The 19,177-nt window shown below is 47.1% G+C and overlaps 1 protein-coding gene across 2 annotated transcripts in view; it reads left to right on the forward strand.

Moving 5' to 3' along the window:
• Positions 1 to 9,343: 9,343 nt before the first annotated feature.
• The window catches only part of IRS1 (insulin receptor substrate 1), a 60,825-nt gene continuing 50,991 nt past the window's right edge, over positions 9,344 to 19,177 (forward strand). For both annotated transcript variants that reach the window (XM_057744577.1, XM_057744578.1), the window contains exon 1: positions 9,344 to 14,187. In XM_057744577.1, coding sequence (XP_057600560.1) covers positions 10,468 to 14,166 — 3,699 coding nt within the window. In that variant the 5' untranslated portion in view covers positions 9,344 to 10,467 and the 3' untranslated portion in view covers positions 14,167 to 14,187. The remainder of the gene's footprint in view (positions 14,188 to 19,177) is intronic.

Genomic DNA, 19,177 nt, shown 5'->3' on the forward strand with positions numbered 1-19,177 from the left:
GGAAAAGATGGAGAAAGTGAATGCTGGGTAGATGCCCAATTACTTTCCTTGTCAATTACCTCTTTGCCTCCAACCTTCTCTGTTCTAAATCCATCCTCCAAAACTACAGGAGTGATCTGTCCAACATGAAAGTCCAGCTTTGTCATTATCCTGATTAAACAATTTAATGGCTCTCACTGCTGGAGAGAGAAAATATTATTTATTTCTCTCTAATGAAGTTTACAAGGTGGTGTGTACCTTAACTGTCAGTTTAAGAAAACTACTACACAAAATCTAAGCACCTGGTACAGAAGGACAAGTTTATTTTATTTTGTTTTATTAGCCATTATGAATGTCAAATTGGGTGTCATTGACTGTCTACAAGGAAATTTAGTTTTTATCCACAGAAACATGTCCTTGGTGGTATTACAGCAGAGTAAGGAGCAACTCATGGAGGCAAAAGGGTGGAATGATTAAAGACAAAAGCTTTGCAGTCAGAGTTTGGAATTATGACACTGACTCTTTGAGCCTTATTTGCAGCAGCCTCAAGTGTAATTTGAGGACAACGTCTTTCTCATAGGGTTGCTGTGAGGACTGAGTGAGAAAATACTGGGTTGGCCAAAAAGTTCATTTGGTCAGTGAACACATTGTTCAATAAAATTCTTTGTGAAAATGAAAAATGTCTTTTATTTTTATTTAAAACCGAATGAACTTTTTGGCCAATCCAATATATAAAAGGGTTTAAAACAATGGCTATATAGACATTCCTAAGCAAGTGATAACTATTACACATCATTAAAGTTTTCATTGTTCTATACTTGTAATATTTAATTATAGTAGTTTAATTCAAGTAGTAATATAGGAATGTAGTTGGAAAAACAAACAAGCATTATGAGAGAATATGGGAAAAAAGAATCCCTTTCCCAGAGAAAACCATTGCTAAAATTTCTTGTTTGCCCTTCTAGAATTTTTCTATGTATATAAAAATACACTTGTGTTTTAAAAAAAACATATATGATAGCACTTACAATACAGTTTTGGACCTTGCCTTTTTTTCCCTGTAAGGATTGTTCCATAGTAACACAAATAAGTTTATTAAATTAAATGATGTTTAATGGCTATGCAGTATTTCAACATGTAAATATGGAATAACTTATTTTATAAATTCTCCAGTGATGGACATGTATGTTTCTTTCAGTCATTTTCTATGACAAAATTAATTTCTTTTTCTTTTAAACACCTTGTCTGTATAGGTTTTCTTTTTTTGTTTTTTATTTATTTATTTTTTTGGCTGCATTGGGTCTTCGTTGCTGCACGTGTGCTTTTCTCTCTAGCTGCAGCAAGCAGGGGGAGGGTTACTCTTCGTGGGTGCACGGGCTTCTCATTGCCGTGGCTTCTCTTGTTGTAGAGTGTGGGCTCTAGGCACGTGGGCTCAGTAGTTGTGGCTCGTGGGCTTAGTTGCTCTGCGGCATGTGGGATTTTCAGGACCAGGGATCGAACCCGTGTCCCCTGCATTGGCAGGTAGATTCTTAACCGCTGCACACTAGGAAAGTTCTGACAAAATAAATTTCAATGGATATACTTGTATGATTATTTCCATAGAATTCATTTCTATAAGTGGAATTGCTGGGTCAAATGGCATATGCATTTGAAATTTTTATAACTCTTCTTCAACTGCCTTCTGAAGAGGCTGAAAGAATTTATACCCCTACTCAGTTGTAGTACAGAGAAGTTATTTAAATACATTCCTTATAAACCACTCCAATTTGCTTAAGCCAATTTTCTCACTGTCCCAGAAAACCCCAAGTTACATTCCTGCCTCCTTGTCTGTGATCTTGTTTTGTTCCTAGCTTAGAATTACCTTCCTTTTCATTTGTCTATCTAAATCCTACCTATCTGCAACAGTAGGACACACTCAGTTGCAAGTAACAAAACTCAAATGAAACTAGCTTAAGGAAAATTAAAAATGGAGGGGAGGAAAACTATTGAAAGGATTCTGGGTAGTTCACAGAACTGAAAGATGAGCTGCAAGTTCTCAGGGCAGTTCTATGGTAGATGGGTGGGTCTCATAACCGACAAAAATGTGAAAATTTATCTAAAAGGTAGCACATCATAAACACAAAACTTCAAAAGATGTTTTGCACTGGCAGCTTCTGGCTCTGCCTACTTTTGGTGTCTTCTCATCTGTCATTAGGTAGAATTTGATGAAGAAGTTTAGAACACACTGACGGAATGTTCCAAAAAATAATTCCTCCCAAATATCAGAGAATCAGAATTCCACTGCTATTCTTTATCATAATGTCCTTTAAGTGAAGGTTGTCCAGCAACAATTCCAGGGTCATCTTTTCCCCCACCTGCCTGACTATAGACTCTGCTGGAAGGGCCCCTTCCTCACGCTCTCCGTGGTCCTGAACCACCCGGTGGTGCTCCGTTTCAGAGTCAACTGAAATGTGATAAGAGGGAAATTAGGGAATAAAGAAATTGAAGAAGCTGTTAGGGAGAAAGAAAAGATTTTTGTTTTGTCAATTTTCTTACCAACAAAGAAACTGCAGTTAACCTTGGCCAAATTCAAAGAGCGTAAGCAATTTTGTGGGAAGTGTTGTCATCTGTGCAAATGTCCACATGCATGAGCAAGGTCACCTAGGGCAGTGGGCAGATCACCACTGAGCAGAGCTGAGATGGGTCAGCTGCCATGCTCAGTTGACATACAATAAATTATACATGGATTTTCTTTATTTTTACTTTTATATCATGATGGGAAAATTGCAGAACTAAAACAATAATAAACTCTCACAATTCACAGAGATATGTTTAAGTATATTTAGTAATTCTATACAGATTCCAAGAGTTATGTTTTTTAGTCTTTGGTAAATTGTGTGTCCACCAATGATATAGTCATTTTTGTTTTACATAATTATAGTGTTGTATATTTGGTTTATTTTACATAAGATTTTGTTTTTTTATGTTTCCAGTTTAACCTGAAGTGATATTTGTCCTTTGAATGTACTAAATTACTTTCCATTAATCTTTAAAAAGTAATTGAAGATAAAGGGGAAAGCTGTTATTTGTTACTTGGGAAAATTTTAAATCAGTAAAGTTTAATAAATCTTGAGGTATATTTCTAGAAATAAACTTTCATTTGAAAATATTTTTTAAAAGGATTAGTAAAAAATGAGGACATAATATCTTGGAAATCTTTCATATAAATCTCTCTCTCCCTTTCTCTCCCCCCCCTCAAAATTTTAAGAAATGTTTAGAAGTTTACATCTCAGAGACAAGTCTAAGAAACTGTTTTCACACTGTAGGTCATGACACATGAATGTGCTCAGAAATTAATTTAGTAGATTTTAGCAAGCATTAAAAGAAAAAGAGCATGGGAGCAAGAGAGGGGGAGAGAAAAAGTAGAAGGATCTGAGTGCATTACAACGAGTAAGAATACGTTTGTTTCGGTTAAGTGTGTCTGTGAACAGGGCTTGAGGTACAATATATTCATAAATGTAATTTTACTGCAGGTCATGGTCAAAAGTTTTTAAGAAATGTAGTAGAATATTTCTGAATAAAACTATTGACCAGAATGTAATAATTACTGGAGGTCAATCCACAGGTATTTCATAATATCCTCATTTAAAATACATGGCTTTAGACATAGGCTAATGGATGGTTTTCAAATCTTAGCACACACAAAACTCCTGGGACTGGGGGTGGGAAGTGGGGGAACGGCATATGAATCTACAGAGCATCTGATTTCGTGGGGTGGGGGGCAGGGGGGATGGCAGAAGCTTTGAATTTGATAAGCGCCCAGGTGATTCTGATGTGGGTGGTCCTCTGCTCAGGTAAAGAGCCATAAAAGGCAACGCTACTGGTAGTGTTGTAATTACAAATGTCTTGAGTTCAGATTAACTCCTATCTTCCTAATCCACGCATAGCAAATATGCCTTAATTTCTACTCAGTTGTCTTTTGTTTTTTAAAATGAAGGACCTTGAAGTCATGAGTCCCAGTTTGAGGAACTATTTAAAAAAAAAGAAAAAGAGAAGAAAAAAAAAGATGGTTTTTAATTTTGCAGTTAAGGAGGTTTGAGAAAAGTGAGCGTCATGGGTGATTCAGCAATTTTTTGTTAGTAAAACCACTTAGTTTTTACCTCTAGAGCCCCTAAAAGAGAGCACTGAAAATTCATCATTACTTCAATTCCTATTAGAAGACAGACAAGTAAAGAAGAATTATTTTGAAGACACTTTTTGGTTATCAAATTTTGGACTGAGTGCATTGCACCAAAACAAACAAAAAAACACTTTAAGATGAATGATAGGGCAAAACCACATGAGGTGTTATAAAGTTTACAGATCCTTCTCTTTAAATACAAGAAACGGCTGAGGTTTCTTTCTTTAGATTAACTGATCAAAAGAGTTGATGGCATTATCTAAGATGACAAATAGACTGACAAATCCCCAATCCTCATCAAAGAATGCAAAAGAAAATAAAAATATAATAATTAAAGAAATCAAAAAAATTTTTAAAAAGAAAAAGCAAGTCTTTTAGATAAGTGTCCGTTATTAGGGACTAATCTAAAAAAATAATCACCAATCAGTAAAATTTCTGAAATGGAAAAATTAAATAGCAGCGTAGTTTTCACCTTCTCCCTCTCCTTCGGCTTCATCCGTTTATTTCATGCTTTATAACAAAGCCAACAAATGTTCTGAAATTGTCTTTTGAAAGTATTAGTGTCTTTCTGAAATCCTGTTCCCAAGGTGTTTAATTTTCCTGTGTGCCTAAACCAGCGATTCTTAAATTTTAGTGTAAATAACGTTCTCTTGTAATACTTCTTTGAATGCATTTGGTGGGGGGGTGGGGGGAGGTCCAGCATTCTCTAAGAGATCCTGATTCAATGTGATTTGAATATAGCCAGAGCTCTGCATTTTTAATCACACTTTGGAAAACACTAACACAAATGTCTGAGAGAGAATAATTCTTCACACTTGTCAGAAAGATTTGATACTTGTGATTGAAAAAAGAGAAACCTCAATGCAGTAATGTTTCAGTTAAGTAGAGTTTTTATTGCTATTGTTCTTGGAATGTACACAATCCTAAAATGTAAGTATCTTCTTTGCCTTTCACAGGACCATATTACTGTGACTTTAAAGTAATCATTAGTCACCTAGAACTGTGCTACTGAAAGGGTGGGGCCCACACCCACCCACCCACCCAGCAGAATCAGCATCATGTGGAGTGTGTTAAAAATGTAGACCTCAGCCTGCCCTAGACCTTTTAAATCAGAACCTGCATTTTAACAAGATCCTCAGGTTTGAGAGTCATTGATATAGCAGATTCTCCAGCTAAATGTGACTTTTCAGCTATTTTAATTTCACTACTTCACACTTTTAACCCAAAAGGATGAAAGATTTTAATTACAAGAGAAAGTAAGGTTATTAAGGAGAGAGATATCTGGAGAGTCCCAAATTGTACCTGTTATTGATGACTTTTAAATCAGAAGGCAGTTGGTTGTTACAAGATCTGAGATCACAGTGCTCTGAGATCCCAGTACCTTGCAACTGTATTCTTTTGTCTCCCATCTTCACTGTAAGCTTCCTGTGGGCAGGATCATGTCTTAGATATTTAAATCCTCAGTGGCTTGCCGAATGCCTCACCCAGGAGGATGCTCCAAAATGCCTGAATGGAAAAAAAAATTGCCAATCACTTATGAGTTATAGCCACCTTTCAAGCTCAAGTTTAAGCCTCCTCTCCAAAAGATTTCATTTCACCTACCATGATCTCCATCTGCTCTAAGTAAATACCACTTATTTAACACACACACACACACACACACACACACACACACACACACACACACGACTTTAGTTATCAATTATCTTTATTTTGTATCTCTTATTATCCCACCAAAACTGAAGAAGCTGCTTCGTTTTATACTTTTCATACTGCCTTGCAGAGTAGGCATTCAAATATTGGTTACTATTGAGAACAATCTTAAAATTTTTAAAAAGTAGGATAATCTACAAGTTTTGATTTTCCTTCAAGCATCCTTCTATAATTAATTTTAGAGATAACAATATCTAGACAGCTCCTCCAGCTGTGACCTATTTATCTTAAGGAAAACATCTACTTTGATATAAGAAATACTTTCTAATTTTCAAATGGTTAGTTGTCCCTTCAGCCAACTCAATTCTCATTTCTGTTATTTATGCCAGTAACATACTTCTCTATGTTGAACACATATAAAATGTTTAGTTTATAACACCTTAATTCATAACCAGAATAACGTTATACCTAGAGATCATTTTAGGGAAATATGTGATACTTTATAAAGTTTGTGTGATGTTTCTGATAGTGTCACACACAGACGGATATTTCCATTTTAAAGCTAATTGTAGACATACTGCCCCAAAGTGCACCCATGGCACGTAAAATTTTACCTCCTGGAATCATCACTGCATTTGTCAACATCAACATAGCTGTCCCAGTGTTTTTATGAATCATTATTTTAGCTCTTATAGTTTTAAAATGCACTTTAGTCTATTACGCAAATCATCTCTAACTGTCCTACAGATGGCAGCATTGAGCAATATATTTGGTAAGGTTGCTTTTTTTGGTTTCTGTGAATTTTCTGTCAGGAGTGAATTTTTCACACAGTATATTTCATTACAGTACACACAAGACTAATTTAGCATATGGTGGCAGGATAATACTTGTACCTGCTCAAAATTACTTCAGTTAGTTTCCACAAAAGAATCTCTTTCTATTCTGTATATAAAACAAATATGCATTTCCAGGGTTATCTCAACCCATTAATAAAAAAAAGTCGAGAAAATATGAAATTACTATAGTATAATTATAATTAAATATTAACCACCTTTAACGTTGGTAGTAAAACATCAGCAAGTTAGGAAGAAAGGACAAGAACATCCCATGATCAGTGATTATCTACCACATGAAATCCACTGGTTTGGAAAAAATGTCACAGCAATCTGGCTTATTTCATTATTTCTAATGAATGTATTAGCCACTGAAGTTGTGTTTTTAAAACAGAAATCCTTCCCCACTGAGATTTTTTTTAAAGCTTTTATAATAACACAGTTTCATATGATCAAAATTCTAACCTTTCTGTGAAGGTTATTCTAGAATATTTGCAAACTAAGTTGATCCTCCAGACCACTTTTTCTTCTAGAAAAGAGTATTTTGGTTTCCACAGAGGTATATTACCTTTGTTTAGCTTTTTTGGGGGGGGGGAGGGAGGAAGGCTCATTTCAAAAGTAAGTGGATTTAGATTGCTTTTCCTGCAAAATGTGAAACATCCTCCACCCCCACCCCGCGCTAAACCTCAAACCTTTAAAATGCCCTTTGGCCTTAGATTCCATTGTTACTAGTAAACAAGGCTTTTATCTCCCCCCCCCCCAAGGGTAAAACCCCACAATTACATTACTACTAATTTCAGACTTCCCTGCTTTGCATCCCCCTCCTCTGCTCCCCATAAAGCACGCTATCCCCCCAGAGCGCAGGTCACTGTAATTGCTGCCTCCTTACCAGATTATATCTGCTATTTATAGCTTTGCTGTAGTGGGCACGTGTGCCCACATCACCAAGCTGTCAGAGGTAGAGAAGGGCGGGCTTTCAATTCAACAGCGCGTACACAAATTATAGATTAACCAGGTTGAGATGAGGCTGCATGATGGCAGGGAATAAGATGGTGAGGGAAGAAATGAGAAACTCCCAGGCTTCGGTGGGGAGTAGCCCCTCTGCAGATACCGGCTCCCCCGATTCACGTATTACACGCTGCTGAATGGCGCCTTTGGTTCTTTTTCTTTCTTCTTTTTTTTCCTTACTACGCTTTGCAACCTACCTTGGTACCCTCACCCTCTCTCCCCACCTCCCCTCCAGCAATGCAAGGCCTGAAAGACAGGCAGCCCAACCAATCAGCAGGCTCCCCTAAGAAACTCCCCCCGCCCCTCAGCCCGGTATTAGGCCCGGGCTCGATCCTCCTCGGCCCAGCAGGTCCGGCCACTGAGCATGCCCAGCGCCTCCACCGCTGCATTTCCAGGCGAGCATCCTGCAGTGCTTGAGAGCTGGCGGCTGAGGAGGGTCTACCGCTAGGAGAGGTGGCGGAGACCCCAGACGGGCCAGGAATGGATGGGAAAATAAGACAGCGTTAAACAGAGTGACAAGAGTCATTTTTTGTGTGTCCTTAATGCCACCTGGACCAGCAGGGAACAAACCTCTTCTTTACAGGTCAGCTTAACAAACAAACAACTTTGAGGAGCGTTTGCTTGTGGCGAGACTGATCCCGCAAGCTAACAGTGTAAGAATCTCTGCAAGTAGACCCAAGCTGTTGACCTGTTCTACTCAGGAAGTACCCATTGTCCTGTACAGTTGAGCTGGCACCATCCTAGTTTTCGCCCGATTATTCTTGTGGTCAAGGGTAAAAATTTTGCGGGGTGGTTCAATGGGTGTGGAAGCTGTGCGTGAAACGAACACTTCAGCCAGTATTTACACAGTAGGGTCTTGGCCTTATGAAGCCTCTGTAGGTCCCTAACATCTTTATAAAATCACACATAGATTTCGGAATATGATAAGGGGCGGGTGTCTCATTTTCTCCCCAGGTCTTCACCACAAGGCGTGAATCTCCGCCCGCTCGCTAGGATGGGGCGGGGGGAGAAGCTGTGATATTTACATTTCCTCCCTAATTGATCAGCAGCTAACCCCACCCGTGCCAGACAGACGACTCTTCCCAGGGATCCCTCTTCATGCTTTGGAGTGACCATAACTCCCCCAATCACTGCCCTTGGGCGTCCCTCTGTTCTTCCGTGGTACTTCACTGCAGCAAATGCGGGGATTCCAAGGTGGAAGGGTGGCCCAGAAGTCCTTTAGAAAACCTCATAAAAATACAGATCTCACCATGGCCTATCACCCTGAAACTGAAATCCAGCATTCATTTCCAGGAAGAAAAAGCCGTGACTAGAAACCTCCCTCCGGAGGGGTTGATCTTACCTGTTAGGTAAGATCCAGCCCAGCTCTCGCGCCCCCTCTTCCCCCGGCCCTCCTACGCAGGGCTCTGTAGCCGCAGTGCCCCCCCCCCGTCGCCCCCCACCCTCACTCCTGCGTCTTCCCGAGCACGCCCCCCCGTTTTCCCAGACTCCCCTCGTGCTTTCGGGTAGCCACCCAAACACCCCCGCCCGCGCCCGCGGCGGGGATTCCTGCGGGCCGGGGGCGCCCTGGGTGGCGCGCGAGGGGGAAGGTTCTGCGCCAGGGCGGGCGGCCGCGTAGGGGCGCTGCCCGAGCGCTGCGCCGAGGCCGGGCGCCGAGGCCGGGCGCCGGCGCCGCAGCGGCACGGCCGGGGGGCGGAGAGGGGCGGGCGCGGGGCGGGCTCGGCCGGGAATGTAGAGACCCGGGCGGGAGCCTCCCGGCGGCGGTGGCGGCCGGGCTGCGGAGCGCAGAGGCTCCGTCACGTGTTTTTCTCCTCCGAGTGAGACGGCGGCGCGGTCGGAGGGGGCCGGCGCGCAGAGCCAGACGCCGCCGCTTGTTTTGGTTGGGGCTCTCGGCAACTCTCCGAAGAGGAGGAGGAGGGAGGAGGGGAGAAGTAACTGCCGCGGCAGCGCCTCCCGGGGAAGAGGCGTCCTCCCCGACTCCTTCCCCAACCTCTCCCCCCTTCGCCTCCCGCCCTCGTCCCCTCCCCTCCTCCCCTGCCGACTGGAGCGAGGGGCAGGGATGAGCCTGTCCCTCCAGCGCGTCCCCAGCTCCTCAGGCTGCCTAGTCGCGTTTCGCGTGGACAAGCCACTTTCTCCGCCTGCCGAGATGGGCCCTAACGGGGGCTGCAGAGGACGTGTCCGCGGCCGGCGGCAGCAGCAGCAGCAGCAGCAACAGCCGCAGCGCCGCGGTCTCTGCGATTGAGCTGGTATTTGGGCGGCTGGTGGCGGCGGGGACGGTTGGGGGGTGGGAGGAGGCGGAGGAAGAGGCGAAGGAGGAGGAGGAGGAGGGAGAACCCCGTGCAACGTTGGGACTTGGCAGTTCGCCTCCCACTGCCCAAGGATATTTAATTTGCCTCGGGAATCGCTACTTCCAGAGGGGAACTCAGGAGGGAAGGCGCGCGCCTGGAGGGGCAAAGCGAGGACCCCCGGCCGCCGCCTGCCTGCGCCGGACTCTGGCCCCGGCGGCGAGAGATGTATTTTAGCTTCTTCCCGGCCGCGGCGGCTGAGAAGAGACTTGGCTCTCGGGGGATCCGGGCTGCACTCGCGCCGGACGCGCTGCCTCCCCGCAGGGCATGAAACGCCAGTAAACTCCGGTCGGGGCTATCTCCTTGGCGCAGCTGCTGCGTCCACCTCTGCTGCCCCTCCCCGGCGCGGAGGGCGGCGTGGATTTCGGAGTCGGGCTTTCTGCCGCCTCCAGCCCTGTTTGCATGTGCGGGGCCGCGGCGAGGAGCCTCCGCCCCCCACCCGGTTGTTTTTCGGCGCCTCCCTCCGCTCGGCGGCGGTGGCGGCGGCAGCATGGCGAGCCCTCCCGAGACCGACAGCTTCTCGGACGTGCGCAAGGTGGGCTACCTGCGCAAACCCAAGAGTATGCACAAGCGATTCTTCGTGCTGCGGGCGGCCAGCGAGGCTGGGGGCCCGGCGCGCCTCGAGTACTACGAGAACGAGAAGAAGTGGCGGCACAAGTCGAGCGCCCCCAAACGCTCGATCCCCCTCGAGAGCTGCTTCAACATCAACAAGCGGGCGGACTCCAAGAACAAGCACCTGGTGGCCCTCTATACCCGGGACGAGCACTTCGCCATCGCGGCAGACAGCGAGGCGGAGCAGGACAGCTGGTACCAGGCCCTCCTGCAGCTGCACAACCGTGCCAAGGGCCACCACGACGGGGCCGCGGCCCCTGGGGCGGGAGGTGGCGGGGGCAGCTGCAGTGGCAGCTCCGGCCTCGGCGAGGCTGGGGAGGACTTGAGCTATGGGGACGTGCCCCCAGGTCCCGCCTTCAAGGAGGTCTGGCAGGTGATCCTGAAACCCAAGGGCCTGGGTCAGACAAAGAACCTGATTGGCATCTACCGCCTCTGCCTGACCAGCAAGACCATCAGCTTCGTGAAGCTGAACTCGGAGGCAGCGGCTGTGGTGCTGCAGCTGATGAACATCAGGCGCTGTGGCCACTCAGAGAACTTCTTCTTCATCGAAGTGGGCCGTTCTGCAGTGACGGGACCCGGGGAGTTCTGGATGCAGGTGGATGACTCTGTGGTGGCCCAGAACATGCACGAGACAATCCTGGAGGCCATGCGGGCCATGAGCGATGAGTTCCGCCCTCGAAGCAAGAGCCAGTCCTCCTCTAACTGCTCCAACCCCATCAGTGTCCCCCTGCGCAGGCACCACCTCAACAACCCTCCACCTAGCCAGGTGGGGCTGACCCGCCGCTCGCGCACAGAGAGCATCACTGCCACCTCCCCGGCCAGCTTGGTGGGAGGGAAGCAGGGCTCCTTTCGGGTCCGTGCCTCTAGTGATGGAGAAGGCACCATGTCTCGCCCGGCCTCTGTGGACGGCAGTCCTGTGAGTCCTAGCACCAACAGGACTCACGCCCACCGGCATCGAGGCAGCTCCCGGCTGCATCCGCCTCTCAACCACAGCCGCTCCATCCCCATGCCTTCTTCTCGCTGCTCGCCTTCGGCCACCAGCCCCGTCAGTTTGTCGTCCAGCAGCACCAGTGGCCACGGCTCCACCTCGGACTGTCTCTTCCCGCGGCGGTCTAGCGCTTCTGTGTCTGGTTCCCCCAGTGATGGCGGTTTCATCTCCTCGGATGAGTATGGCTCCAGTCCCTGCGACTTCCGAAGTTCCTTCCGCAGCGTCACTCCGGATTCCCTGGGCCACACCCCGCCGGCCCGCGGGGAGGAGGAGCTGAGCAACTACATCTGCATGGGTGGCAAGGGGACCTCCACCCTCACGGCCCCCAATGGTCACTACATTTTGCCTCGGGGTGGCAACGGTCACCGCTACATCCCAGGAGCTGGCTTGGGTACGAGCCCAGCCCTGACAGGGGATGAAGCAGCCAGTGCTGCTGATCTGGATAATCGGTTCCGAAAGCGGACTCACTCTGCTGGCACATCGCCTACCATTTCCCACCAGAAGACCCCATCCCAGTCCTCTGTGGCTTCCATTGAGGAATATACCGAGATGATGCCTGCCTACCCACCAGGAGGTGGCAGTGGAGGCCGAGTGCCCAGCTACCGGCACTCCGCCTTCGTGCCCACCCACTCCTACCCAGAGGAGGGTCTGGAAATACACCCCTTGGAGCGGCGTGCGGGCCACCACCGCACAGACACCTCCAACCTCCACACCGATGATGGCTATATGCCCATGTCCCCAGGGGTGGCCCCAGTGCCTGGCAGCCGAAAGGGCAGTGGGGACTACATGCCCATGAGCCCCAAGAGCGTGTCTGCCCCGCAGCAGATCATCAACCCCATCAGACGCCATCCTCAGAGAGTGGACCCCAATGGCTACATGATGATGTCCCCAAGTGGCAGCTGCTCTCCTGACATTGGAGGTGGGCCCAGCAGTGGCGGCAGCAGCGGCGCCGGCCCTTCTGGAAGCAGCTATGGCAAGCTCTGGACGAATGGGGTAGGGGGCCACCACTCTCACGCCCTGCCACACCCCAAGCTCCCCGTGGAGAGCAGCAGTGGCAAGCTCTTGTCTTGTACAGGTGACTACATGAACATGTCGCCAGTGGGGGACTCCAACACCAGCAGCCCTTCCGACTGCTACTACGGCCCTGAGGACCCCCAGCACAAGCCAGTCCTCTCCTACTACTCACTGCCAAGGTCCTTTAAGCACACCCAGCGCCCGGGGGAGCTGGAGGAGAGCACCCGGCACCAGCATCTCCGCCTTTCCTCCAGTTCTGGTCGACTCCTCTATGCTGCGGCAGCGGAAGATTCCTCCTCATCCACCAGCAGCGACAGCCTGGGCGGGGGATACTGCGCGGCTAGGCCGGAGCTCGGCCTCCCGCATCTCCACCATCAGGTCCTGCAGCCTCATCTGCCTCGGAAGGTGGACACAGCTGCCCAGACCAACAACCGCCTGGCTCGGCCCACAAGGCTGTCCCTAGGGGATCCCAAGGCCAGCACCTTACCTCGGGCGCGAGAGCAGCAGCAGCAGACGCCCCTGCTGCACCCTCCGGAACCCAAGAGCCCCGGGGAATATGTGAATATTGAATTTGGGAGCGATCAGCCGGGCTACTTATCAGGCCCGGTGGCGTCCCACAGCTCACCTTCTGTCAGGTGTCCATCCCAGCTCCAGCCAGCTCCCAGAGAGGAGGAGACTGGCGCGGAAGAGTACATGAACATGGACCTGGGGCCGGGCCGGAGGGCGACCTGGCAGGAGAGCACCGGGGTCCAGCCGAGCAGGGTGGGCCCGGCGCCCCCCGGAGCTGCTAGCGTGTGCAGACCGACCCGGGCAGTGCCCAGCAGCCGGGGTGACTACATGACCATGCAGATGGGTTGTCCCCGGCAGAGCTACGTGGACACCTCGCCAATCGCCCCCATCAGCTATGCCGACATGCGGACCGGCATCGTTGTGGAGGAGGCCAGCCTGCCTGGGGCCACCGCGGCCACGCCCTCCTCATCCTTGACGGCCTCTGCTTCCTCCGCTGCGCCTCAAGGAGCAGGGGAGCTGGCGGCTCGCTCTTCCCTGCTGGGGGGCCCGCAGGGACCCGGGGGCCTGAGCGCCTTCACACGGGTGAACCTCAGTCCCAACCGTAACCAGAGTGCCAAAGTGATCCGTGCCGACCCGCAAGGGTGCAGGAGGCGGCACAGTTCCGAGACCTTCTCCTCGACGCCCAGTGCCACCCGGGCGGACAACACGGTGCCCTTCGGAGCGGGGGCTGCAGCCGGGGGCAGCAGCAGCACCGAGGATGTGAAACGCCACAGTTCTGCTTCCTTCGAGAACGTGTGGCTGAGGCCTGGGGAGCTCGGGGGAGCCCCCAAAGAACTAGCCCAAGTGTGCGGGGCTGCTGGGGGTTTGGAGAATGGTCTTAACTACATAGACCTGGATTTGGTCAAGGACTTCAAACAGCGCCCTCAGGAGCGCCCCCCGCAACCGCAGCCTCCTCCACCCCCGCCCCCTCATCAGCCTCTGGGCGGTAGTGAGAGCGGCTCCACCGAGGATTTAAGCGCCTATGCCAGCATCAGTTTCCAGGAGCCCCCGGAGGACCTCCAGTAGCTCAACTGGACATCACAGCAGGTGCGTTTCATGATGTCAAAAGTCAGAAGACAACACTGCTTTTAACCTTGTGCTCGAATTCTGTTTTTCTGCCGCCCCCTTCCCTCTCCTCCCCAGGGCTTCTTTAGGGAGCGCACTCCTAGTAGGGCACAGGAGATGACACTGGCTGATGGTCAGATAAATCTGGCGGAGCAGCCACACTGGAAGGCTTTTTCCTTTGGGGTTCCCAAGTGAAGTACTTTGGTTTTTCCAAAACATATATCCTATAATACCAGTTCTGAGGTTTGTGAAGTTCATATATAAGAACCTTGATCTCTTTATCAAAGTTTTCTTTTGACTAATTAGGTCCGTCTCTGGAAGGGACAATTCTACAGAAATATTTGTTAATACAGGGGCTAAGCCCCTTCATGAAAAGGTAGTTTCTCAGAGCTCTTAAGGGTGATCTTATCAAGTTGCTCTGTGTACTTTGGTTCTGTGATTTCACAATACCAAGGCAACAGAAATAGCAGTGGGAAACATCGACTTTTATTCCTGTTGCCCTAAAAAAGATTGAGAGGTAAGAGCTTGCTTAGGCTTATGTATTTAGAGAAATACCTATCTATGACTCTCTTTAGAAAGTAATTATTGGTGACATTTTCTTTTTGTTCCTGAATGAAGATTTATGAAATATTACTTATGCACCAACCCACCACCTCAAAGACATGGCTGCTTTTGTACAGTGAAGTGCATCTGGGACCCATTATTGAGTTAAGAGTTATGAAATTCATCCCAGCGTGTCCGCCTTAGTTATCTGTTCTTGCAAAGACCTGCACAAAGATACCACACAGATCATTTGGGTGCTACTGTGCATCTTCTGTAAAATTACTTAATGTTTTTTACGTTGAAAAGAAGAAGTATTAAGTCAGGGAAATGCAAGAGTTTGGTTTTCATCTGCATTGAATGTAAGGACTAAGCCTGTACTCTTCGTTTGTAGGATATTTGTTTGCCTTTTAAGTTCAAGAGTAGATGCCTCAGTAAATGTTGAAAGTTGGCTTCAGGTCTTCTGTGGCTAAGGCTGTATTGAAAATGAAAAACATTCGTAATAGGAAATTAGCCTGCCCTTCATTCTGTTGAGCCTGTTTTCTGGTGGTCATAATTGTGGGAAGAAGAGAGGAGTATAGTTTGCAAATAATGTGATGAGCTGGCATTGTAGAAGTTTCCAGCATTTGGAAACACTTTATTCTGACAAATTGATTATCTTGTGATAGTCTTTTTATATATGCTTCACCAGATGAGCTTTTAAAAGCATTATTCTTCTTAATATGTGTCCATTCATAAGAAATTCGTGTGTGTATTGAGTTCCTATTGATAGGTATTTTTTCCTATGTGGTCACAGTCTCCTTGATTCTAACAGTGTCTAATATTTGACCCATATCATATTCTGTTTTGTAGAACAAGGTACAGGTATACAAACATTCAAACGAAGATTTTAGGTGGTATGATATGTTATACAAAGCATTTATTTGATTAGCATTCAAGATTTATTTTCATGGTTCGTTCTCTAGAAGAGAGATTTAATTGTATACATCAACAGTAAAATTTTTGGTTATTTCAAATGATGTTTTTGGAAATGTGAATCTCTCTAACACTTTGTGATGCAAAGTGTTTCATTTATAAAGGAATGAGAATTTGATGGGAAAAGACCGCAGCAGAACTGATTTTGCTTTTAAGGGAGATGAAAGAAGCAGCTAAGAAACAATAAGTTTTTCTCACCTGTTTTCTTAATTTGAACAGTTTTTTTTTTTTGAGAGTAGAAGAGTAGAATAAATAATATTTTGCTCTGAAGAAAATTGCTGAACAAATAGTTTTCATTTTTCAAAAGGCCTTTAACATAAAATCCTCATGTGGAGGATACATTAAAAACCAACCAAAACAAAACCAAGCTTCTATTCTTAGCTTTCTGAGGGAAAATGTAATATTCTGGAACAACCATATAATCATATCCTTAATAATCTTGGAGTAGCAATAGACCATGCTTTGATAGCACCATGCCAGAAAAATTCTACAATGTCTATTTGTAAGAAGTAAATGGAGAGAGATGGGGGTGTGTGTGTGTGTGTGTGTGTGTGTGTGTGTGTGTGTGTGTGTGTGTAAGTAAGGTACCAAATGCTACTTGGCACATTTATATCCTGAATTCTGTTTGTTTGCCTTTGCCCTATTGAGATTAAAGATGTGATTTGATAGGCAACTCTCATCTGAAACAAAAAGAAATCAAACCTGTCTGTGGCAAAACACTTTGCCTGGGAAGGCATATGTATGTTAGTTTGTGAAAACATTGTGTTCCTAACTTCCTCAGCAAGTGCTATCTTTGCCTGTCTTTCCTATTTCTCAGGTAAAACCTGAAACAGGAGAAGGAATGAGGGGCTGGGAGATGTGTGCTCTTTCTCCTAACCCCTCATTTTAAACATCTCTGCTGGCTGAATATTTCTCACTGTCTCTTGCAGGAGCACATTTCTGAGGCACTTAGCACAGGTGCCCAGGACTTCTGCTTGTCCTTGATTCACCTTCTCTCTGACCACCTTTTGTGTTTCTCTTCTCCTCTCTTGTCCTCTGGGTTCTGACCTGCTATATGGTTTTTCAGGGTCCCCCTCTCCTAGTTCACCTCTTATTTCATGTTCTTGCCATTGTCTTTTTTTTTTCTTTTTGGCTGCATTTCAGAATTTCGCAGTGCTTGTGGCCTACTCTCCGCAGAGAGTAAATTGAGAGCCCAAAAGGGAGGACAGAAAGGGCATAGCAGCGTCACTTTCTTCAACCAGCATTTATCTCAAATTTGCTTTTTAGTTTTGAAACTGCAGGTAGGCAGATAGAGCAGGCTTTAGCAAAGGCACAGACTCCAGCTATCGCTTTTAGGTTTTTTTTTTTTTTTTTTTTTGTCATTTTCTTATGTCCCCTTTTAAAAAAAAGAAAAAAGCCGTTTTTCTTCCTTTCACTGCATTTCCTAGTTGTGATTTCAAGGATTCCTACCCCCACGAATATCTCCTATCTCTCCTTCCCTCTCCCTCCTTCCTGTCCCCCTGCTGTGTGGCCTTTCTGTCTGGCGCAGACCCTCTCGGCTCTGGCACTTTCCCATTTCCTCGGTCACCTCTGCTTCCTGCATTCCTCCCTATTTATTTGGAGCTTGGCTCCCCCGCCCCGCAAGCCCCCTTTGGCCTGGAGTTGGGGGATCTGCAGCGGGACTGAGCCCACCCTAAGAAGACTCCCACCCGGCCCACCTCGGGTCGCCTGGGGGCGCGGGGGCGGCCGGATCCCTTCCCTGGCGCGTGGTGGGAGGCGGCGGCAGCGGGCGAGCCCTGACCGCGGCTGAGCAGTGCTGAGGCTGGCCCCGAGAGGGCGGGGCACTGGGCGCTGATTGGCCCTCGCCGGAGCCAATCAGCGCGAGCGTAGGCCGAGCTGCTGCAAGGGTGGGAGGGGCCTCGGGTGAGGGTCGTTCGGGGGCCTGGGTCCGGGGGTCCGGCCTTGGCGGCGGGCCAGGCATCCGGGCAGTCGCCCACCCCTCTCCCTCCACCCCTTCTCTCGAGATCCCGCAGAAGTGAGCCAAATACACGCTCAGTTCTCTCTCCACTCCCCTCCGAGAGGATGTTATGCACGCGGCCTAATTCGTGTGCATCTAGACCAGAATCCTAAGAATGAGAAAGTCCAACCAGCCCACTGACAGAGGCCGGAAACGCACACTTCCTCTTATATTTAATTGAGAAAAATCCAAGCCGTGACCATGTGACGTGCCCCATTTTGTTTCCCTCCTCTCTTTACTACGGTTTACTACTATGCCACGTTTCTGTTCCTTCACCTTCCAGTCTTGAAATCTGCAAGCAGGAGGGAGCTACAGCACGTGGCTGTAGGATTGATTGGGTTGGCTCAAGATTTTTACATTTACGTCTCTTACTATTGGGAGGGAGGAGAGGAAAAAAAACCGAGTAGGAAATACAAGTGCTGTGGCAGGCACCGTGTGGAGATCATTCGGAAAACACATTTGGCTTGAAATTGCGTTAGGGTCAACACTTTATTGAATGCTTGCAGTTTGCAAAGCACGAAGATAAGATCAACAAAAGCTGGCCATCCTAGGCCCTTGGGAGCTCACCACGGAATGAAAACGTCTGATATAGCTCGCAAATAGTGAGAATCTAGAGATTCATTACAAGGGCTTGGATAGGGTTCCTTCCTGAGCTTGGAGGTAATGCTGCTTGCTTCTCAAAAACATTTTGTTTTTTGACCAGTGACAGCGTTAGTGACAGCTCATCAGGGCAGGCTGGGCGAACTGATTTTGAAAGCTTGCTAGATTTGTGTTGTGCTCCCTTACATAACTAAATTATGTGAGATGTATTACCAAATAAGATCGGAAATTTGTTCAGATTTGTCTTTTCTACAATAAAGAGGGGAAATAACAACGAGAAATACCATGGAAGTACTTTCGTCTCTCCGTTCCTCTCAAATAAGCATTTCTCACCAGCCAGCAATCCCTGTTGCAATCACTGAATCATAAGCCCCAAAGGCAGCATTTTTGCTTCAGTGTTGATTGAAACATCACAGGTGAAAATGTAAGGAAGTAATTCTATGCCCCTGAGTAATTCTGTGCCCCAATACTGCTTCTGAGCAGGTGGGAGCAAGCTTCTCTGTTCCAGAAAACTTTGAGCATTTAACAGTCTTCTTAATTTCTACCAATGTTTGGGTAGCATCTTATGTTAAAAATAAAACCATAAAATATTTCATATATTATAGTCATTATCTGTCCCCTCCCCCCAAATAAACACCATCCCCATTAGAGTAAGAGATTTGGAAGCCAAAAAGGCATACTTCCCTCCCCCTTCCTTTTTTTTTTGTTTTGTTTTGTTTGTTTATCAAAATTCCTGGAAAATAATTTAATGCTATCTGGAATGATACAATGGAAAAAATCCCTTCTGGGAGCCAGAGATCTTGGGTTGTAACACAGCCTGTGCCCTTCACTAAGCTGAGTGACCTTGAGAAAGTCACTTAA

This window comes from Hippopotamus amphibius, chromosome 8, assembly GCF_030028045.1.
Source record: "Hippopotamus amphibius kiboko isolate mHipAmp2 chromosome 8, mHipAmp2.hap2, whole genome shotgun sequence".
Classification (NCBI taxonomy): Eukaryota; Metazoa; Chordata; class Mammalia; order Artiodactyla; family Hippopotamidae; genus Hippopotamus; species Hippopotamus amphibius.